The sequence below is a fragment of the Eublepharis macularius genome, chromosome 9 (genome assembly GCF_028583425.1).
Source record: "Eublepharis macularius isolate TG4126 chromosome 9, MPM_Emac_v1.0, whole genome shotgun sequence".
In the NCBI taxonomy this organism is placed as follows: Eukaryota; Metazoa; Chordata; class Lepidosauria; order Squamata; family Eublepharidae; genus Eublepharis; species Eublepharis macularius.
Window position 1 is genome coordinate 59912235 of NC_072798.1, and position 16075 is coordinate 59928309.

Here is a 16075-nt window from a genome sequence, read left to right on the forward strand (position 1 = left end):
GTGTTTTGTTAATGTGTTAAGTTGGGTGGAAAGCCAGCATTAAAATATTTTAAATGAGTAAGTAAACATAGCAACAACACTAACATACATCCTCATGTTAGCTATGGGTAAGTGAGATGGAAAAGCTTGATGTGAAACAGTGGTTGCAAAGTCACATCACAGTGCTGTCCTGAAGATAGCTGAGGTGAGTAATAAGTAGATTATGGAGTGGGGATGAAAGAGGATCTCAAATGGCTAATGAAAAGATTTGCTTCATTTGTTTTTTCCTTAAACCTTTTAAAACCTTTGCTTTTGGATCTTCAGTTCAGCTCTTCCTTATGTTGTCGGTGGTACAGAGTGCCATCAAGTCATAGCTGACTTATAGTGACCCCTGGTGGGGTTTTCATGGCAAGAGACTAGCAGAGATGGTTTGCCATTGCCTGCCTCTGCAACCTGGTCTTCATTGGAGACCAACCAATTACTAACCAAGGCTGACCCTGCTTAGCTTTCGAGATCTGACAAGATCGGACTTGCCTGGGCTATCCAAGTCAACCTCCTTATGTTAACTTAAATTTATACCTCAGGAAAGTTTTCGTCACAACTAACACTCTTTCCCCCCAATTCACTCAGAATTTCAGCTGTTCTCTTCTTTACCCAAGTTTTTACCTTGAGAACACCTTCCCCCGCTCCCAGCCTCTGCCCCTCCTACTGCTCACCTGGCTGGCAGGGGGAAAGGCATGGGAACAGATTGAACCCCCCCCCTCCCCTGAGTGCAATCCCATGCGCTCTTTATTGCTTTTGTGTTACGCTGGGAATGACATCTTTCCCCAGAGTGATGCGGAAGTGCAGAGTCGTGCCAGGGGCCAGTTGAGTAAAATCCAACCTCCAATGCTACCCGTTGTGTCTACATTGCGCCGGGAATGATGTCATTCCTGCGTGATGTAAAGATGATCCAGAGCACTGTGAGATAAGTTCTTCTGGCACGACCCCCCCCTCCCAGTGACCCCCTCCCCATCTCCCGATTTGAGCCCTGGGGGACATGGTAACCACAGTTTTTGGTGCCACTGAACTCTTTTGCTTTAGACCTCCTCGGTTTAACTAGTAGTATAGGAAGGTTTGTTATTTTGACAGTCAATATGTGAGGGTGGTTGGGAGGTTAAAAGGATTTTTTTTTTCTTAAACAAAAGTAGAATTTATTTGTAAGTATGTAAGTGTAATGGTTGCAGAGTTTTGTTAAGTGTATTGGTTTCAGAATAGTTCTTAAGTTAGGTGGTTTCAAAGACAGTTATATATTCCCAGGTTTAGTCACACAGACTAATTTTCCACACATATCTTCTCTCCAGAATAAATTTTCATCTAATACACACACACACTCAGGCCTTCCAACACAGCATGTCTGAACTAAATAGCTTAATTTCTCATTCAAATATACACAGACTCTTTCTCAAGTTCATGGTCAGTTCGCCTGACTTAATTAGAATTCTTCACAGCTTCACACAGATAGCTCGGGCCTCCACACAGTTTGCCTGAAATAAGTAGAACAAACTCTCTAAGATATATACAAAGGGTAACTGAAAAACTTTTCCTCAGCACTGAATAAAAACTGCAGTTCACTCTATCCCCTAAGTACAGCTACTATCCAATCAGATTACTCTCCATTCACCTATCCAGCCCCCCCTCCCCCTTTCTTCAGAGGTCTGCATTTAAGCTCACATCAACAAATATCAGGAACCCCATTAGCAAGCAGGAATAAAATCCAAATTAAATACATTACATGCAATACATTAAAGCTAAGCAAAGAGAGAACAGCTGAAACAGTGATAGCTTTATTTTTTCAAATAGCGTCGATGATGGGAGTGAGTTCTGAAAGCTTGTCAGCTTTCTTGTACCATAATTCCTGTACGTTTGAAAGCTGCATAATGGGTAACAGGGTAGTCTGGTATTCACATCTTGTCTTTGCCCATCTGTTTCCTGATTCATAATGTCTTGATTGTTTTTAGTTCCAGAAGTGGTACACTTGCAAAATACATTACTTCACTACTACATAACTAATATTATTTATATATTGCAGAGTAAGGACTAGGGCAGCATTGACTGAAAATATGCTTTCTAATAAACTACGCTTTGATGGTCGATTAATATCAAGGTAAGTCTTAATTTCATTTTTAAACTTCTTTCTTCCTTGAGTGGACTTTTCATTGAGCATGTTTCATATATAAATTTTATTCCAAGTATCTTCTAATAAAGAAAAGTAGAGAACATGTAATCTGTTTACTATAGCCTCAATCTAACAAGCATCAATGGGTTGCTACAGGATATTTTTGTGTGTTAAATAGCCCCATTCTAGTGCCAAAGCATTGTGAATGCATACCCAAATTGTAGACAGAGATGCCCTTCATGTGTTCTAGGGGAAAGCAGAGTGGAGTGCTAGTTCCAGCCATCCTCCTTTTTTGACTCTCTGTTCAAGTGATTTGTACTATTATAAACATCCTTTCCAGCTTCAGATATGTCGACCATGTAGAGATAATTGGTTGTGGAGCTTTCTCCTCTGGTTGAGAGTATGGAGGCAGAAAAGCATCCAAATCCATTGGGTACTTACAAACCATAGTTCTTGTTTCAAATTCCTAATGGAAACACTTCACTTCCAAATGGTACTGCTCAATATGCCTTATAAGGTGGTGGTACTGAGGATTTTTGCTGTTTTCAGTTGATGCATGCTAGAGATACGGCGAAGTCATGATTGTACATTACTGTCTTTGAAGCTCAGATCATATTTTGGAGGGCATTTCTCCAGCAGAAAGTCTCTTTCACACTTAAAAATATCTTTATATAAGTGTTTTAATGTATGTTCTGCCTGCAGCCCAGAAACTAACAGTGGCATCCTAAGCAGAATTATACCCTTCTAAGCCCATTGACCTCTGTGGACTTAGAATGGTGTAAATCTGTTTAGGATATCACTGTTAGTGACTGGCTCACTTGCACTCATTCTTGAAAATCTGTCTATTAGTACAATTTTATGAAGAATTGATTCAATGTGAGCTTAGAATAGAGTACCTTTGCATAGGATCACACTGATAAAAATTGGAAATATTGTATCTAATATGCCAGGTATAAAAATCTCAAAAAACCCCAACAACTTTGAAATGGATTCTACTAAAATAACATCTAACAGATTTCTATTATCATTATAGAAATGGACGTGATGCTTGTCGAGAACTGATTGGATTTTTCTTTGTATATGATAAATCTCTAACTGTATATGAATATCGGCAATTTGGTAAAAATAGGTATGTAGGAAAAAGAAGAGATTCTTCAAAATGTTATTGAACAATTAATGTTTACTAAACCTCAAGAGTTTTTTTCCTCCATAGAACAAATGCTCTGCCTTTCATTCAGAAGGGAATTTATGGTCATCAGCATGGACAAAGAAAAGGAAAACAATACAGTCTTAATGACTTCTATGTTGTAAGTATTGTGACCCTCACAATAATGTTTAAGGTGTAATTCTTCTCTGTAACTATTAGGACAAAGATCTGATGTTCATATCTTTATTTTACAGTACCAGCTCTAGGGGTGGGAGTGGGAGCAGGGTGACAGAAGACACAGAGACAACTTGGTGGATTTAAAAAGGCTACAACTTTATTAGTTTACAGCTTATGGAGCCTTGGTGTAGCATGGGGCTGGGATTCAAACATCAGCCAACCTGCCTACCAGCCAATAGCCCCTTCCCCCCTCAGCCTACCTGCTAAGGAGGGGAACTGCAGGATGACATAAGTGAGATTCCATATGAGAGTAAATCTCTGCGTGGGTCCTCTGCCACCTGGGAGTGGTCATGCTCCAACAGCCCCTGAGATGGGCTTGTCTCTGCCATGCATCACCCCCAGGATCCTTTCAGGGGGTCCCCAATTATGGGGAAATTGGGCTAGCAGGCTGTGTTTCCCTCCAAAAGAATCCATGCCTAATGCCCAAACCAACACTGCTTAAAGTTGTGAGAAAGCTAATAGAAAAAAGCACAAAGAACCCCCAGAATTGCATGAAGAAACCAGATACCATTCCATGAATGAAATAGGGCAGCCACACTAAGTGTTGAAAAACAAACCCTGAGCCCAGGAAGGGATGACTGGGAAGCTGGTCAAAGCTAAGTGCTGGCAGGGCTCAGCCGGCTCAGGAATTTATCCCCTATTGGTGGACCTGACTGGAGACTGTAAGCTCCAAGTCCAGTGACAGAACATGACCCCCCCCCCCGATTAGCTGGCTGGGTAATTTGAATTTACTGTGCAGCCTTGAAGAGGCTGCAGGGAGCCACCGGCCCCGGGGAAATGGCAACCTGCCTGGGCCCACCCTTGCACCCCATGGCCTGCAAATGGGAGCCACAGGAAAATATGGGGCTGGGACTTATCCATTTCTTGCATGTTTTCAGTAAAAGATTGATTTACTGTATCTTAGATGAGTTATTTGAGCCATCTGGAAATTATGGTTAGTCTTATGCTTTGATATTCTTAGACATTTCATTTCAGTCATTCTGGATCAAAATCCAAAATAATGTTTGGGGAAAATTTGGTTCTTTAGAACAAATCCTGAAAAAAATGAAGCTTTCTGTTGTCTTTACTATATTTGTGTTTTTTATGTAAATCTTTGGTTTGCAAGTCATTCTGTTGAATAAATCAATTATAAATAATATTACCAGTGTAAGACTGTGTGTCTTGCTTTTTCCCACAAGAGGGCATTCAGTAGCAGGCAAGATAGGGTTATTGAATGTAGTTTCATTGTACATGCTTTTAGAACTATGTGACTCCTGATTTCATTGTTTCTTAGTAGTTGTTTTCATTTGTTAACACTTCAGAAAGTCTAATGCTGTGCATTATTGCCAATATGAGAGTTGAGCCAAGCAGTCTCTGGATCCCAGATATGCCTGGGGCTTGCCAGAGTAGTAGGATTCCTGTGGACATCAGAGTAGTAGCCACAGGCTTATGTGTGTATAGCAGAGATGTAAATCAAGTCCATGCAGGCAGAAACAATTTTAAGAATTAAATTTTATTTAAATAAAAATGCAGTATGCACATTTCAGCACCCAAGATTTCCCTGTAAAGAAGATTGTTGTCCATATAATGCTCTAATTCAAGTTGTGAGTTACTAGTCGCAGATATTTTCGTATGTAATGATTTGAAAGAAAAGTGCTTAAGACAGATAATACCAAAGTTTTAAAAACTGAGTTATTTTAAAAAGTCCATACGTCTTTTAATGACTGATATTTAGATAGAACATTTGTGTGGTTTAAAACAAAGAATGGAATCCAATTAGATCTGCAAGTATATATTTGGCCTGTTTGAGTCGAGACGTTGTTTCTTTTACTACAGCAAACGTGTGTTCATCCCAGCCTTAGACATTTGAAAAGACTGCTTGTCTTTTCACCTTTTGCCTTTCTTCTTCCTCAGACCTTGCCCCAAATGTTCTCCTGTTTCATGATCATGATAACTCAACAGTCCACATAGTATATTGTCAAAGGCTTTCATGGCTGGAGAATGTTAGTTGTTGTAGATTTTCTGGGCTGTGCTATACCTCTGACGATGCCAGTCACAGCTGCTGGCGAAACGCCAGGAACTACAATGCCAAGACCACGGCCATACAGCCCAGGAAATCTGCAACAACTAAAGTCCATATAGTTTTTGTCAGCCTTTCATCTGTCCTGCAGTTTGTGTGTTTGAGAAGGTTACAGGTTACTATAGTAGTGTAGTGTAGAAATAATGTTTTAACCATTATATTATCACAGAGGCTGGGGTGAAATTGACAGAATGAGTAAGGATAGTGGGGCATGAAAGAGATGAGCAAGTGGGAGGTGTTATGCCTGCCATCTCTGGAAGATATCGGAAGGGAAGGTTGAGTATGGCAACTGGATTATGTATGTTGTTGTCTCTTAGTTATAAATCTTCATGTTTTTTACTTCTCATATATGAAATAGTTTGTTTTTATGAAGATAGCAGAAGTGATGATTGAGTTGCACTTTATGGAATATAATACAAAGAGAGAAGAACTTGTAAATCACTCTTATGTTATTGCTCACAGGGAGCAGACTTGACTTTTTTGAGCCTTCATCATCCTGGCCTTCCAGAAAGTATTAAACAAAAAACAGTATTTATAATCCGTGTCACAAGTATTGATGAAACTGCTAGAGCTTTTCTAAAGTAAGTACAAGTGGTCAGATCCTATCTTGAAAATATTACAAAGATTTATGTTGCTCAATATTGTTGTAGGCTTGGGGTTTGGATTGTACTTTTCAGACAAAAGGTGTGTGTCTAATCAGAAAAAATACTATGGAATTCCAGTTAGTAAAATGCACTTTGGGGGTACACAATAATTCCACTTTTAAAAGACTCCAGACAAACATGAAAATGTGAGATTTACAGTGCCATCCTAAGCAAAGTTACATCCTTCCAAACTCATTAGAGTCAATGTACTTAGTAGGTTATCTCTGCTTATGATAACATTGGAAATCAGTTATTTTCTGGCTTTCTCTTAAAGCCAACATATACGGAATAGGTAAAAGACTAAGGACAATAGGAGCCAAGTTTCTGGTTAAATTAATGTAATCTTCCTTATAATGATCTCTGCCTCCTATGTCTGACATTTGTGCAATTGTGAAAGGAGTTGATTTAGGGAAGGGGGGAGCAAAGGAGAGAACTTGAGTTGGATGTTTGACTAGTTTTAAAAATTGGAGAATTGACCATTATTTTTTTTAAAAAATAATGTATTTACATGGGTCATCCTGGACAGTGAACCTGTGGCACTGATTACTCTAGTATTGTTGTTCAGAGATGCTTGCAGTTACACCAGGTAGCCAGTAGAAGCTTTGCTGTGTGGCTAGCGTTGCTCTTGACTGCTGCATGGTAGAGAGGTATGCAGACTACATTCCTCTCTTGGTAATAAATGATACCATAATGAAATAGGAAGGTAAGCTGCTACCTACTCAATGTCATTCTTGACTTAATGTAATACTTGATCTATGTCTAATAGCACTATTTGACCAGTCAATTGACTGGTATGCTAACCTTGGAAAGAACTCTTTGAAAGGTCACAATAGAAGGAATACAGAATTAGAGGCAAGAACTTTATGGCTGAATTGAGAATTCCATTTCTGAGAAACCTTACTGAAGTTCTCAGTGGAGTGTTGTCTGACTGGTGTTACTATTTGCCTTCAACTGCATGTTTCCTATCTGAGATTTAGCGCTATCAGCAGTTTTTGCACTGACTGAAGAGTCAATAATGGACATTGTGTAAGAGTTGCAACAAAAGCTCTAGGGTTTAGATTGGCTACCTTTCCTTTCTTACTGACCTAGAGACCTATACCTGGGACCTCTCTTAGTGTTGCTCCTCAGTTATTGGCAGTGTAGGTTTGGATTGAAACAGCAGTCCAGGTGTGGTCTATGCTCAATTAAAAACCTCGATAGCCTGTCCAAATAAGAGATTTAGCACTGCACTACATCTGTAAAGACCATTTTCAAAACATTTACTGCAGTTTGCTGGTTCTTAAGTGGTAGATTCATTGTAAACCAATGGATGTGTCTTAGAATGTAATTAAAGTTCACAATTAAAGATCCATTCATTAGTTCAAATGATTAATTTGATTTGTAACTATAAATAGATGACTTTGTGGCATAGTTTCTCAAGTAGGATATTTCAGATTTTTAGGATATTCTGAAGTTGGATATTTCAGAAGCTAAATCTCCACAGGCTGTAGGATATTTCATATTTTGCACAAGGCAAGAGGCAATACCTTGGAGATTTTGATAAACAGAAGTTCAGAGGTGTTTGTTTCTTTTTAAAAAAATGGTTTAGCTATCCTCTTTTAAGACCTTGGGGTTTAAAGGGATCTGGTTGCTGGTAGAATAAAGTTTTGTGGATGACTTAAATAGAAATGTCTTTTTAAAACCATCTACTATCTTGTGCAATATAGCCTGGATGCTGCTTACTATAAAATTTCTAATTTACCCACCTAGCTTGAAATATTGAAGCCCTGAATATATCTAGGGATTAAGCATACATTTTGGTACTACCTAGCAGAGATGACCTTTTTTGGCAATTTTTAATAAACCAATTTTAAAATTCTTGCATTATGCTCATCTGATATAAAGCATTTTGGATATTACAAACATCTGTTTTTTCAAATATCATTGTAGAAGATGATAGATAGGGTATTGTGAATGTTAAGTAATGTGACTGCTTAATGAATATTTATAGGGCTGTAGATACAGAAATTGAAGAACATTGTATCGAGGACGATTATGGCAGGAGAATTTTTCGAAACGTTCAAGGTTTGTGTATCCCATTTACTTTACATTTTGTGGGCCTTGGATTTTTAAAAAGTTTTACAACAGTTATACCAAATTTTATTCAAGTAGCTTTATTAACAATTGTAGAATTTCTCCAGAATAAATAGGCTTTCTACTATAAGTAGCAAATGTAATTAGTTACTGACAAAGGACTCTAGGTTATATATTTTTTTTCTGCATTGCTTGATTTTTTTCTGTTTTGTTCTGTTTTTGAGCACTTTTAGAGCACGTGCTTTAGGAGCACAAGACCAGTTTCTAACAGCTCCCGGTAAAAGAATCTCAGGTCTGAAAAAGGACTCTGGGTGCAACCTCGCAGAGCTACTGCCTGTTAGAGTAGACTGTAAGATTCTGTTTAGAACACATGGTTGCAAGTGGAAGGTCTTAGAGTCACTTTTCACCATCTTGTTAAAATATATGGGGTAGCAGAGCTAGAAAAGACCTTTTCCTAAAACCTGGGAGAACCACTGCTAGCCAGAGTTAAATGGACCAATTGTCTTATTCCAAGTAAGAAAATCATATAATATTCATATGGGACTTTCCATGTGCTAGCCTTGTGCTGAGTCACTGGCTACATTAAAACATTTTACATTTTTTATTTTACATATTTAATATTTTTCATATTTTATCATTTTATGTCCCCCCGCCAGATAAGCTAACAGACAAAATAAATAAAAGAGGAGTTCGTATTGTAACAGGATTAGGAAAGTACTTTAGAGAACTGGAAAAGAAACAAAATGGAGTGCTTACCAAAGCAGACTTCAAGCATGCGCTGAAAGTGTTTCATTTAGAACTTCCTGAAGAGGTATGTTGTTACAAACCTGTTGACTTGAGAGAGTCTAGCAATCCTGCTTTCACACAAGGTCTTAGAATTTCTGGATGAATGCCTGTTCTTTGGGCTGTGGCTCAGCAGTCTAGAAGTAGCTCTGTGTCAACTTTTTCAGTCCCAATTTAGAGGAGCATACTTTTCCAGAAGGTAGCTTGGGAATTTATATCATGAGGACAGGTTTGTGACATCCTCTCTCTTTAGGTAAAAGTAAGCTATCTTAAAGGGCACTATGTGCCAAAAGGTGAAAGACAAATATTTGAATATGTTCACGTCCTGTATATGTACCCAGCAGTGTACATTCTGTACACTACTAATCACACGAAACATTTTTGACCTGCATCAATGAAGAGCAGTTAAACAAAGCAAAGGTATTTTTATTAATGCAACATAGAATAGGTAGCAAAGAACAGACAGTTCAGCACAGGAAATTGTGTCTTCACAGCTATGGCTTTGTATTAATGTTGATTAGCGGAAATGATTGTAATTCTAAATAAGTTGATAGGAATCTGCATACTCAGATATCTTTGTGGAATATGATTGGCAGTCTTTACCAAAATAATGATGCCTGATATCTCCCATAGGCAAAATAATACTTCTTGGGGCAGAATTTTCTTTTGGAGTCTTACTTTAGTCAGACATAAGATATGAGTTTGTTGTAATTTTTTTGTAAATTGGATTTGTTTTCCACATGAGGATGGGCTCATATGGTTTCCTCATTGTGGCTTCAGCTGATGATACAGTACAGAAGCAATGGGGCTTCCACCTGGTAGATTTCCCTGCATTTTTCTTGCCCTAGTCCCCTGGCCGTGGTTAAACCCCATCTCTATCACCACCAATAATTTGGGCTTTGCCTTTATTTCATTATGTGACTTTTTATATTTATTTATCTTTGTGCTGAGTTACATCTCTGTTGACCAATTTTTTAAAAAAATTACAGGATTTTGAGTCTTTATGGTTAACACTGGGTGATCATAACAATGAAATTGGTTACTTTGAATTTACCCGTGGCATTCTTGGAGAAATGAATGAATATAGAAAAGCAATTGTCAGAAAAGTAAGTTTCTTTTATCTGTTTTATCAGTCTATCAGTTTATCAGATAGCTGATTGCTACGAATGCACTTAATGTGTCATTGTGAATGGTTCTGCATTTAAGGCTGTGTGTGTGGCTGTGTGTGTAGAAGAAAAGGTTGCTTGATTTTTAATTTCTTAGCTAATTTTCATATTAGTGGTTGTTGCATTTAAAACAGTTGACAGTTTTTAAAAAAGATAAGTTTTGTGGTAAATGTGAGAAAGTACAACTATTACTTAAAGAATGTACAGTTGGTCATTTTGAAAGTTAGATGATAAAAGTAGTTTTATAAAGTGAACTAGATACTTCTCACCTTTTGAAGCACTTGATATTGTTAGAATCCAACTCATTTGGGTAAAGGTTGAATTTTGGACACCTCTAATAGAGTAACAGTTGCCTGGCACTTGTTATTGGTTTGCAAACTCACATTAATTGAGCTGCTAAGATATCCTGAAAAGTTCAGAGGCACTCCAGTGGCAAAGTTTTAGTTGCTGACAAATGTTGCTTCTTCTATTAAAAAAAGGTGAAAATTCCCTTTGCCAGGAGAGAGGGAAAAAACCTCCTTTGAGACAAGGCAGGACTCAGTATTGTGGTGGGCAGAAGAGGACGCTGGACAGATGATCAAAGGCTGGGAGATAGGGCTGCAAGAAGGCCCTATATATAAGGCCTATATATAAGAACTGCCTTGCTTGATCATACCAGTAGTGGATAGACAGATACCCCTTGGAGCTGGGAGACATCCACTCTTTTTTACTTTTTCGCAAGCATCTGGTAATCAGAGAGATGTTCTCTCTCAATGTGCTGATTCTTTTCTTGATAATTGTGACTTATAGCTGTTGTCTTCAGGAAATTTGTATAGTCACTTGAGAAGCTGGTATATATTCTACTAACCATAGGATCATTTTGCAAAAAGTCATAAGTTCACACAATTTTGCATACTTGAAACAGTTCCAAAAAATAAAGAGGTACCTGCTTGATAACCACAAAGCAAGGGTAGAATACCAAAAGCAGGGTTACATAAACAAATAACAAAGTCAAGTAAAAATGTATTTGTCATATAAAGTGAAATTACTCAATTCAAAAGATTCTGTCAAACCAGTCAAAGTAACATTGTATAAAGTCTTTCAAACAAGAAACTTTCAAAGTCACGTGAGAGAGTCGCGTTTGACTGATTGAATTGAAAGTGCTATGTATGATTGACTATTAACTGTGTGGTGGAATTAGCTGACGCCCCTGAAGAGGTCATTGCACGAAACATCGGGTCTCAAGCCAGCGCTGTATATCAGGCGCTGCAGGAGTCGTTGCTTCATCCCACTCCTTTCATTTTCACCTATAGTACAACAAAGAAAAAGATTTATTAGAATCGAACCTGCACAGCTCTTATCTGTTTATATGACATTATGGAACTTACCTGTTGAATGTCTTCCCAAACTGGAATTCTACTGTACCAACCAGATTGTTCACTTACCTGTTGGTCGTCTTCCTATCTGTAAGACTTTTCCTGTTTGAAAGTTTCTTGTTTAAAAGACTTTATACAATGTTACTTTGACTGGTTTGACAGAACCTTTTCAATTGAATATTTGCACTTTATATGACGAAATGTTGTTAGCGCCCTGAGCCCGCTTGTGGGGAGGGCGAGATATAAATATGAAATAATAATAATAATAAAATTACTTTAATTATTTGTTATTTGTTTATGTTACCCTGCTTTGGGTATTCTACTCTTGCTTTATACTTGAAACAATTAGCAAGATCTTTGACTATGGATCTCTAGTATGCAATCTAGCTTTTTGTTTGCAGGCCTTTTTGTATTCTAAAATAAATAAAGATACATTTTGGAGTATTTATTTATTTACTTCGTTTATACCCTACTTTTCTCCTCCGTGGGGATCCAAAGTAGCTAACATTGTTCTCCATATAGTCTCACAATAACCTTTTGACTTAAGTTAGGCTGAAAGATGGCAACTGGCCCAAGATCACGCGGCAAGGTTCCATGGCAGAGAGAGGATTCGATCCTGGGTCTTCCAGATCCTAGTCCAGCACTCAAATCACTACACTACATTGGCTCTCACTTCTATGATCCTTGAATCTACCAGTTTTAAATATTGGGCTGTGTGAAAATGTAGCTCCTATTTCTAAGAGTATCAAACCAATATAGCTGCGGGTGGGGGGTGGGGAGGAGAGATGAGAGAGAGAGAAATTCTCTTTCTGGGTCACCTAAACAAAATTGTCAGTGAGTGAGAAAATGCATGAGTCAGTGAGAAAATATTTTACTGTTGATGCAACAGGCAAAAAAATGTGTTAATGAATTGGCAGTGTTAACCACAAAAAAAAAGCAACAAATTTCTGGGTATGAAAGACCTGTATTTTGCTGTAAGAGTCAATGAGACAGATTCGCAATCCTGAATCCAATTACAAATGCTTATCTCCACTGAAAGTAGTATAGTTAAGTGTCCCTAACATTATTCAATTTCTGTTCCACCTTTTCCCAAAGTGAATGGATCAAAGGTGGGTGCAAAATTGCAGCTAGTGTGTAATTTGTGTGTGTGGGTTAAAATATATATCTAACTTAACCCTTTCCATTGAAAAACATCAGATGTGTATGTTGTTTTCTTTTATACTCTTGCAGACATTTGCACTTTTCTGATTATTATTCTTGTTCAGGCATATATGAAACTGGATTACAGCAAGACTGGTAGTGTACCTATGGTAGATATCAAGAAATGTTATTGTGCTAGAAAACATCCTGAAGTCCTAGCAGGTATTTAACATGCAAAGGAGTAGTTGTTAGCAGTTCTTATGCTGCATACATAGTCCGTTTTTATTATTTCTAACAGGACCCAATACCTGGCATAAAGGGTAGAACGTTGTCTTTCCAGAGTCAACTGGAACATGGGGAAAGGGCAGGGGTTGATCACTTACTTCGGGGCACATTTGGTCACACTGCAAAGCATCTCCTAACTTAGCATGGAGTGTTGACCCCCTCTGCTCATCTATGTCTTCTGCATTTGCCAGAAGGATTGGGAGCAACATCAGTTAACTAAAGCTAGATAATAAATAATTTGTGGGCCCCTTAATTTGCTTATTGGGAAAAGGAATATGTATTTAGTATTAGATTGCTATGTTTTATGTACAGTTTTGGTTGATGGCTTTCAAACCATTGTACTTCACTTTCCCTCTCAAGAATCGTTGCTTAAATTCATACCCCAAACTCTAAAAAAGTTGCTTTGCTTGTCTCATTTATGTACTGCTGGGAGAGGGGTGGGATAAGAAACTAAAACCATTGTTTCCAAGATTGCATTTGGGATTCCTGCCTTAATTTGGCTCCTATGATTCTCATCCATTAAATCTCTTCAATTTGTAGTGTACTTTATAAAAGGAAACACGGGTTTGTGCTAAGTTTTCTGTTTAGCTACATTATATTTCTGTGTTAAACTATTACTTACTGTTGAACAGGTAATACTACAGAGGAAGAAATTAAATCTTCATTTCTAGAAACGCTGGAGGATGCCTGCAGCAATCCCAATGAAGTTTTATTTTGTGAGTTTGAGGATTATTATGAAGGATTAAGTATCGGAATGATAGACGATGAAGATTTTGTTAACACATTAAAAAATCACTGGGGAATTTAGAAAATATAAAATTTACAAGGTTGTGGGAGGAGGGGACAAGAGAGGCACTTGACCTCTTGAATCCGAAATTTACTCTTTTTTTATATACCCTGACATAGCATGTACAACTGATAAGCAAGAGGTTTTGAGTAATCTCTGTCACCTTCCTGCTCCCCTCATGTTTCAGCAGACACTCTTGGATATGGTAAATATCCAGGATGCTAAATGTCGAAATGTGACACACATCCAGTTTTTGAATGAAAATGTAATAATTTGGCCCGAACAGTCTGAAGACATTTTAATAAATGTCTAGAATATTGCTTATTCAATTCCTTTTGACATTTGTTAGATATGTTTTGAATTGAAAACCTAGCTTACTCACTTTTTAAAGGAATTGGAATATTGCGAAGATTGCATCCTATATAATGAAATAATTTGTTAGTTTCAGAATAGGCTTAAATATGTGAAATATGGGAGATGAGAAGATTGTTCTGTCAAGGATGTAGCATTGAAAAATTAAAAATTTAAGCATAGAGTGATACTGTGACTTTTTTCTGGCATATCAGTGTGGAGTTCATGAAAAGATTTAGAAGTACCTTTATCCCAGCATACACATGCACTGAGAAACTGGTACCATAGTAATTCTGACAATCCACACTACATAGATACATCTTTAAATGACTCTTCTGGTAAGCTTCATGTATTTTCACTTTAACAATAACCTGTAGAACAGAAAATTCTTTTTAACTGTTCGGAGTTAGGACATTTCAGCTACTGACTTTGTCAAACAAATACACCTGAAATTCAGTAGTTAGAGTAAGAGGCAAATGTTTATATTTTTATTTTATACACATCATTGTGACTTTTAAAAAATGTAACATCTGCTTATTTTGTAAAATTCACTTGAGTGTTCCCACTGATTTTTGCCTGTTTTATATCATTTGATTGCAAAAATATTTGCAGGACATAATGAATTAATCATTATACTTTTTGATGGTTGTTGTGGGTTTTCCGGGCTGTATTGCCGTGGTCTTGGCATTGTAGTTCCTGACGTTTCGCCAGCAGCTGTGGCTGGCATCTTCAGAGGTGTAGCACCAAAAGACAGAGATCTCTCAGTGTCTCTCTCAGACACTGAGAGATCTCTGTCTTTTGGTGCTACACCTCTGAAGATGCCAGCCACAGCTGCTGGCGAAACGTCAGGAACTACAATGCCAAGACCACGGCAATACAGCCCGGAAAACCCACAACAACCATCGTTCTCCGGCCGTGAAAGCCTTCGATTATACTTTTTAAAAAGTAATTAATTCTGACTTCAAAAATACTCAGATTTCCTAAGTTATCCTATAACTAATTAATAATATTCAAGTATATAGTTCACATATTTTTCATTTCTATCATCTCATTGTGTTATTTTTAATATAAGCATTTTAGTCCAAACTGAGTAGAATTTGATTAATTTATTTTTAAAAAGCTTTTGTTTCATTCAGTATAAATTGTTAATATTGTACATTTTAAAATAAAACAGATTTTCTATATTTAGTGAGTGAAAATTCTTTGTACATAGCTTATTTTCCTTACTTGATTGTTATTGTAAAATATGTAATCTCTGCTTTTATTTTGTACTATTAAACTGTAGTGCCTTACTTACTTATATGTGTTTGCCTGTTTTATGTTCAGTTCTTCTTAAAAAATAAAGAGTAGCGGGGACATGAGGAGAAGACACAGAGTTCCCTTGGGGAGAGGAAGGGACATAATCCTGACATCTCAAAATTTATCAAATATATCTAGATTTAGCATTTAAATACCCTTCTGTACAATCTGTTCAGCTTCTTTTAGAAATGAAGTCTGTTGAGGTTCACAATATAGGTTTCATATTTTTAGCAGGCACAACCTTAACAGTGCAGTCCTAAGAAGAGTTATTCCAGTCTAAGCCCATTTAAATCAATAGGCTTAGATCTGAGTAACTCTTTTTAGGATTACAGTGTAAATCATTAGGTATTTCATATGCATATATTTGTGGAGATGAGGGAAGTGCTGAGGTAAGAATTTCAAAATGTTTTTCCTACTTCCTTAACCAGAAATAGAATCTGAAAATGCATCCTGTGCTTTCTGTTTCAAGGTGTTTTGCCACTGTTGCCCTCCTATTGATGGCTGCAAAGATGGATGGGAAAACCTGTCGTCACCTCCTGCATCAGCAGCTGAAAAGCTACAGCCAGGAGGCTTTGAAACAGAAAACCTAACAGACTTTCTGCTTCAAACTTC

The 16075-nt window shown here is 37.4% G+C and overlaps 1 protein-coding gene across 2 annotated transcripts in view; it reads left to right on the top strand.

Moving 5' to 3' along the window:
• CAPS2 (calcyphosine 2) overlaps window positions 1–14875 on the top strand; it is a 33164-nt gene extending 18289 nt beyond the window's left edge. Inside the window, exons 11-19 of one of the 2 annotated variants that reach the window (XM_054989058.1) lie at window positions 2051–2125; window positions 3171–3266; window positions 3351–3444; window positions 6043–6161; window positions 8215–8288; window positions 8954–9108; window positions 10070–10186; window positions 12867–12963; window positions 13659–14875. In XM_054989058.1, coding sequence (XP_054845033.1) covers window positions 2051–2125; window positions 3171–3266; window positions 3351–3444; window positions 6043–6161; window positions 8215–8288; window positions 8954–9108; window positions 10070–10186; window positions 12867–12963; window positions 13659–13834 — 1003 coding nt within the window. In that variant the 3' untranslated portion in view covers window positions 13835–14875. Of the gene's footprint in view, window positions 1–2050; window positions 2126–3170; window positions 3267–3350; window positions 3445–6042; window positions 6162–8214; window positions 8289–8953; window positions 9109–10069; window positions 10187–12831; window positions 12964–13658 lie in introns of those variants that run through there. The other variant, XM_054989059.1, reaches the window with a different exon arrangement.
• The last annotated feature ends 1200 nt before the right edge of the window (window positions 14876–16075 follow it).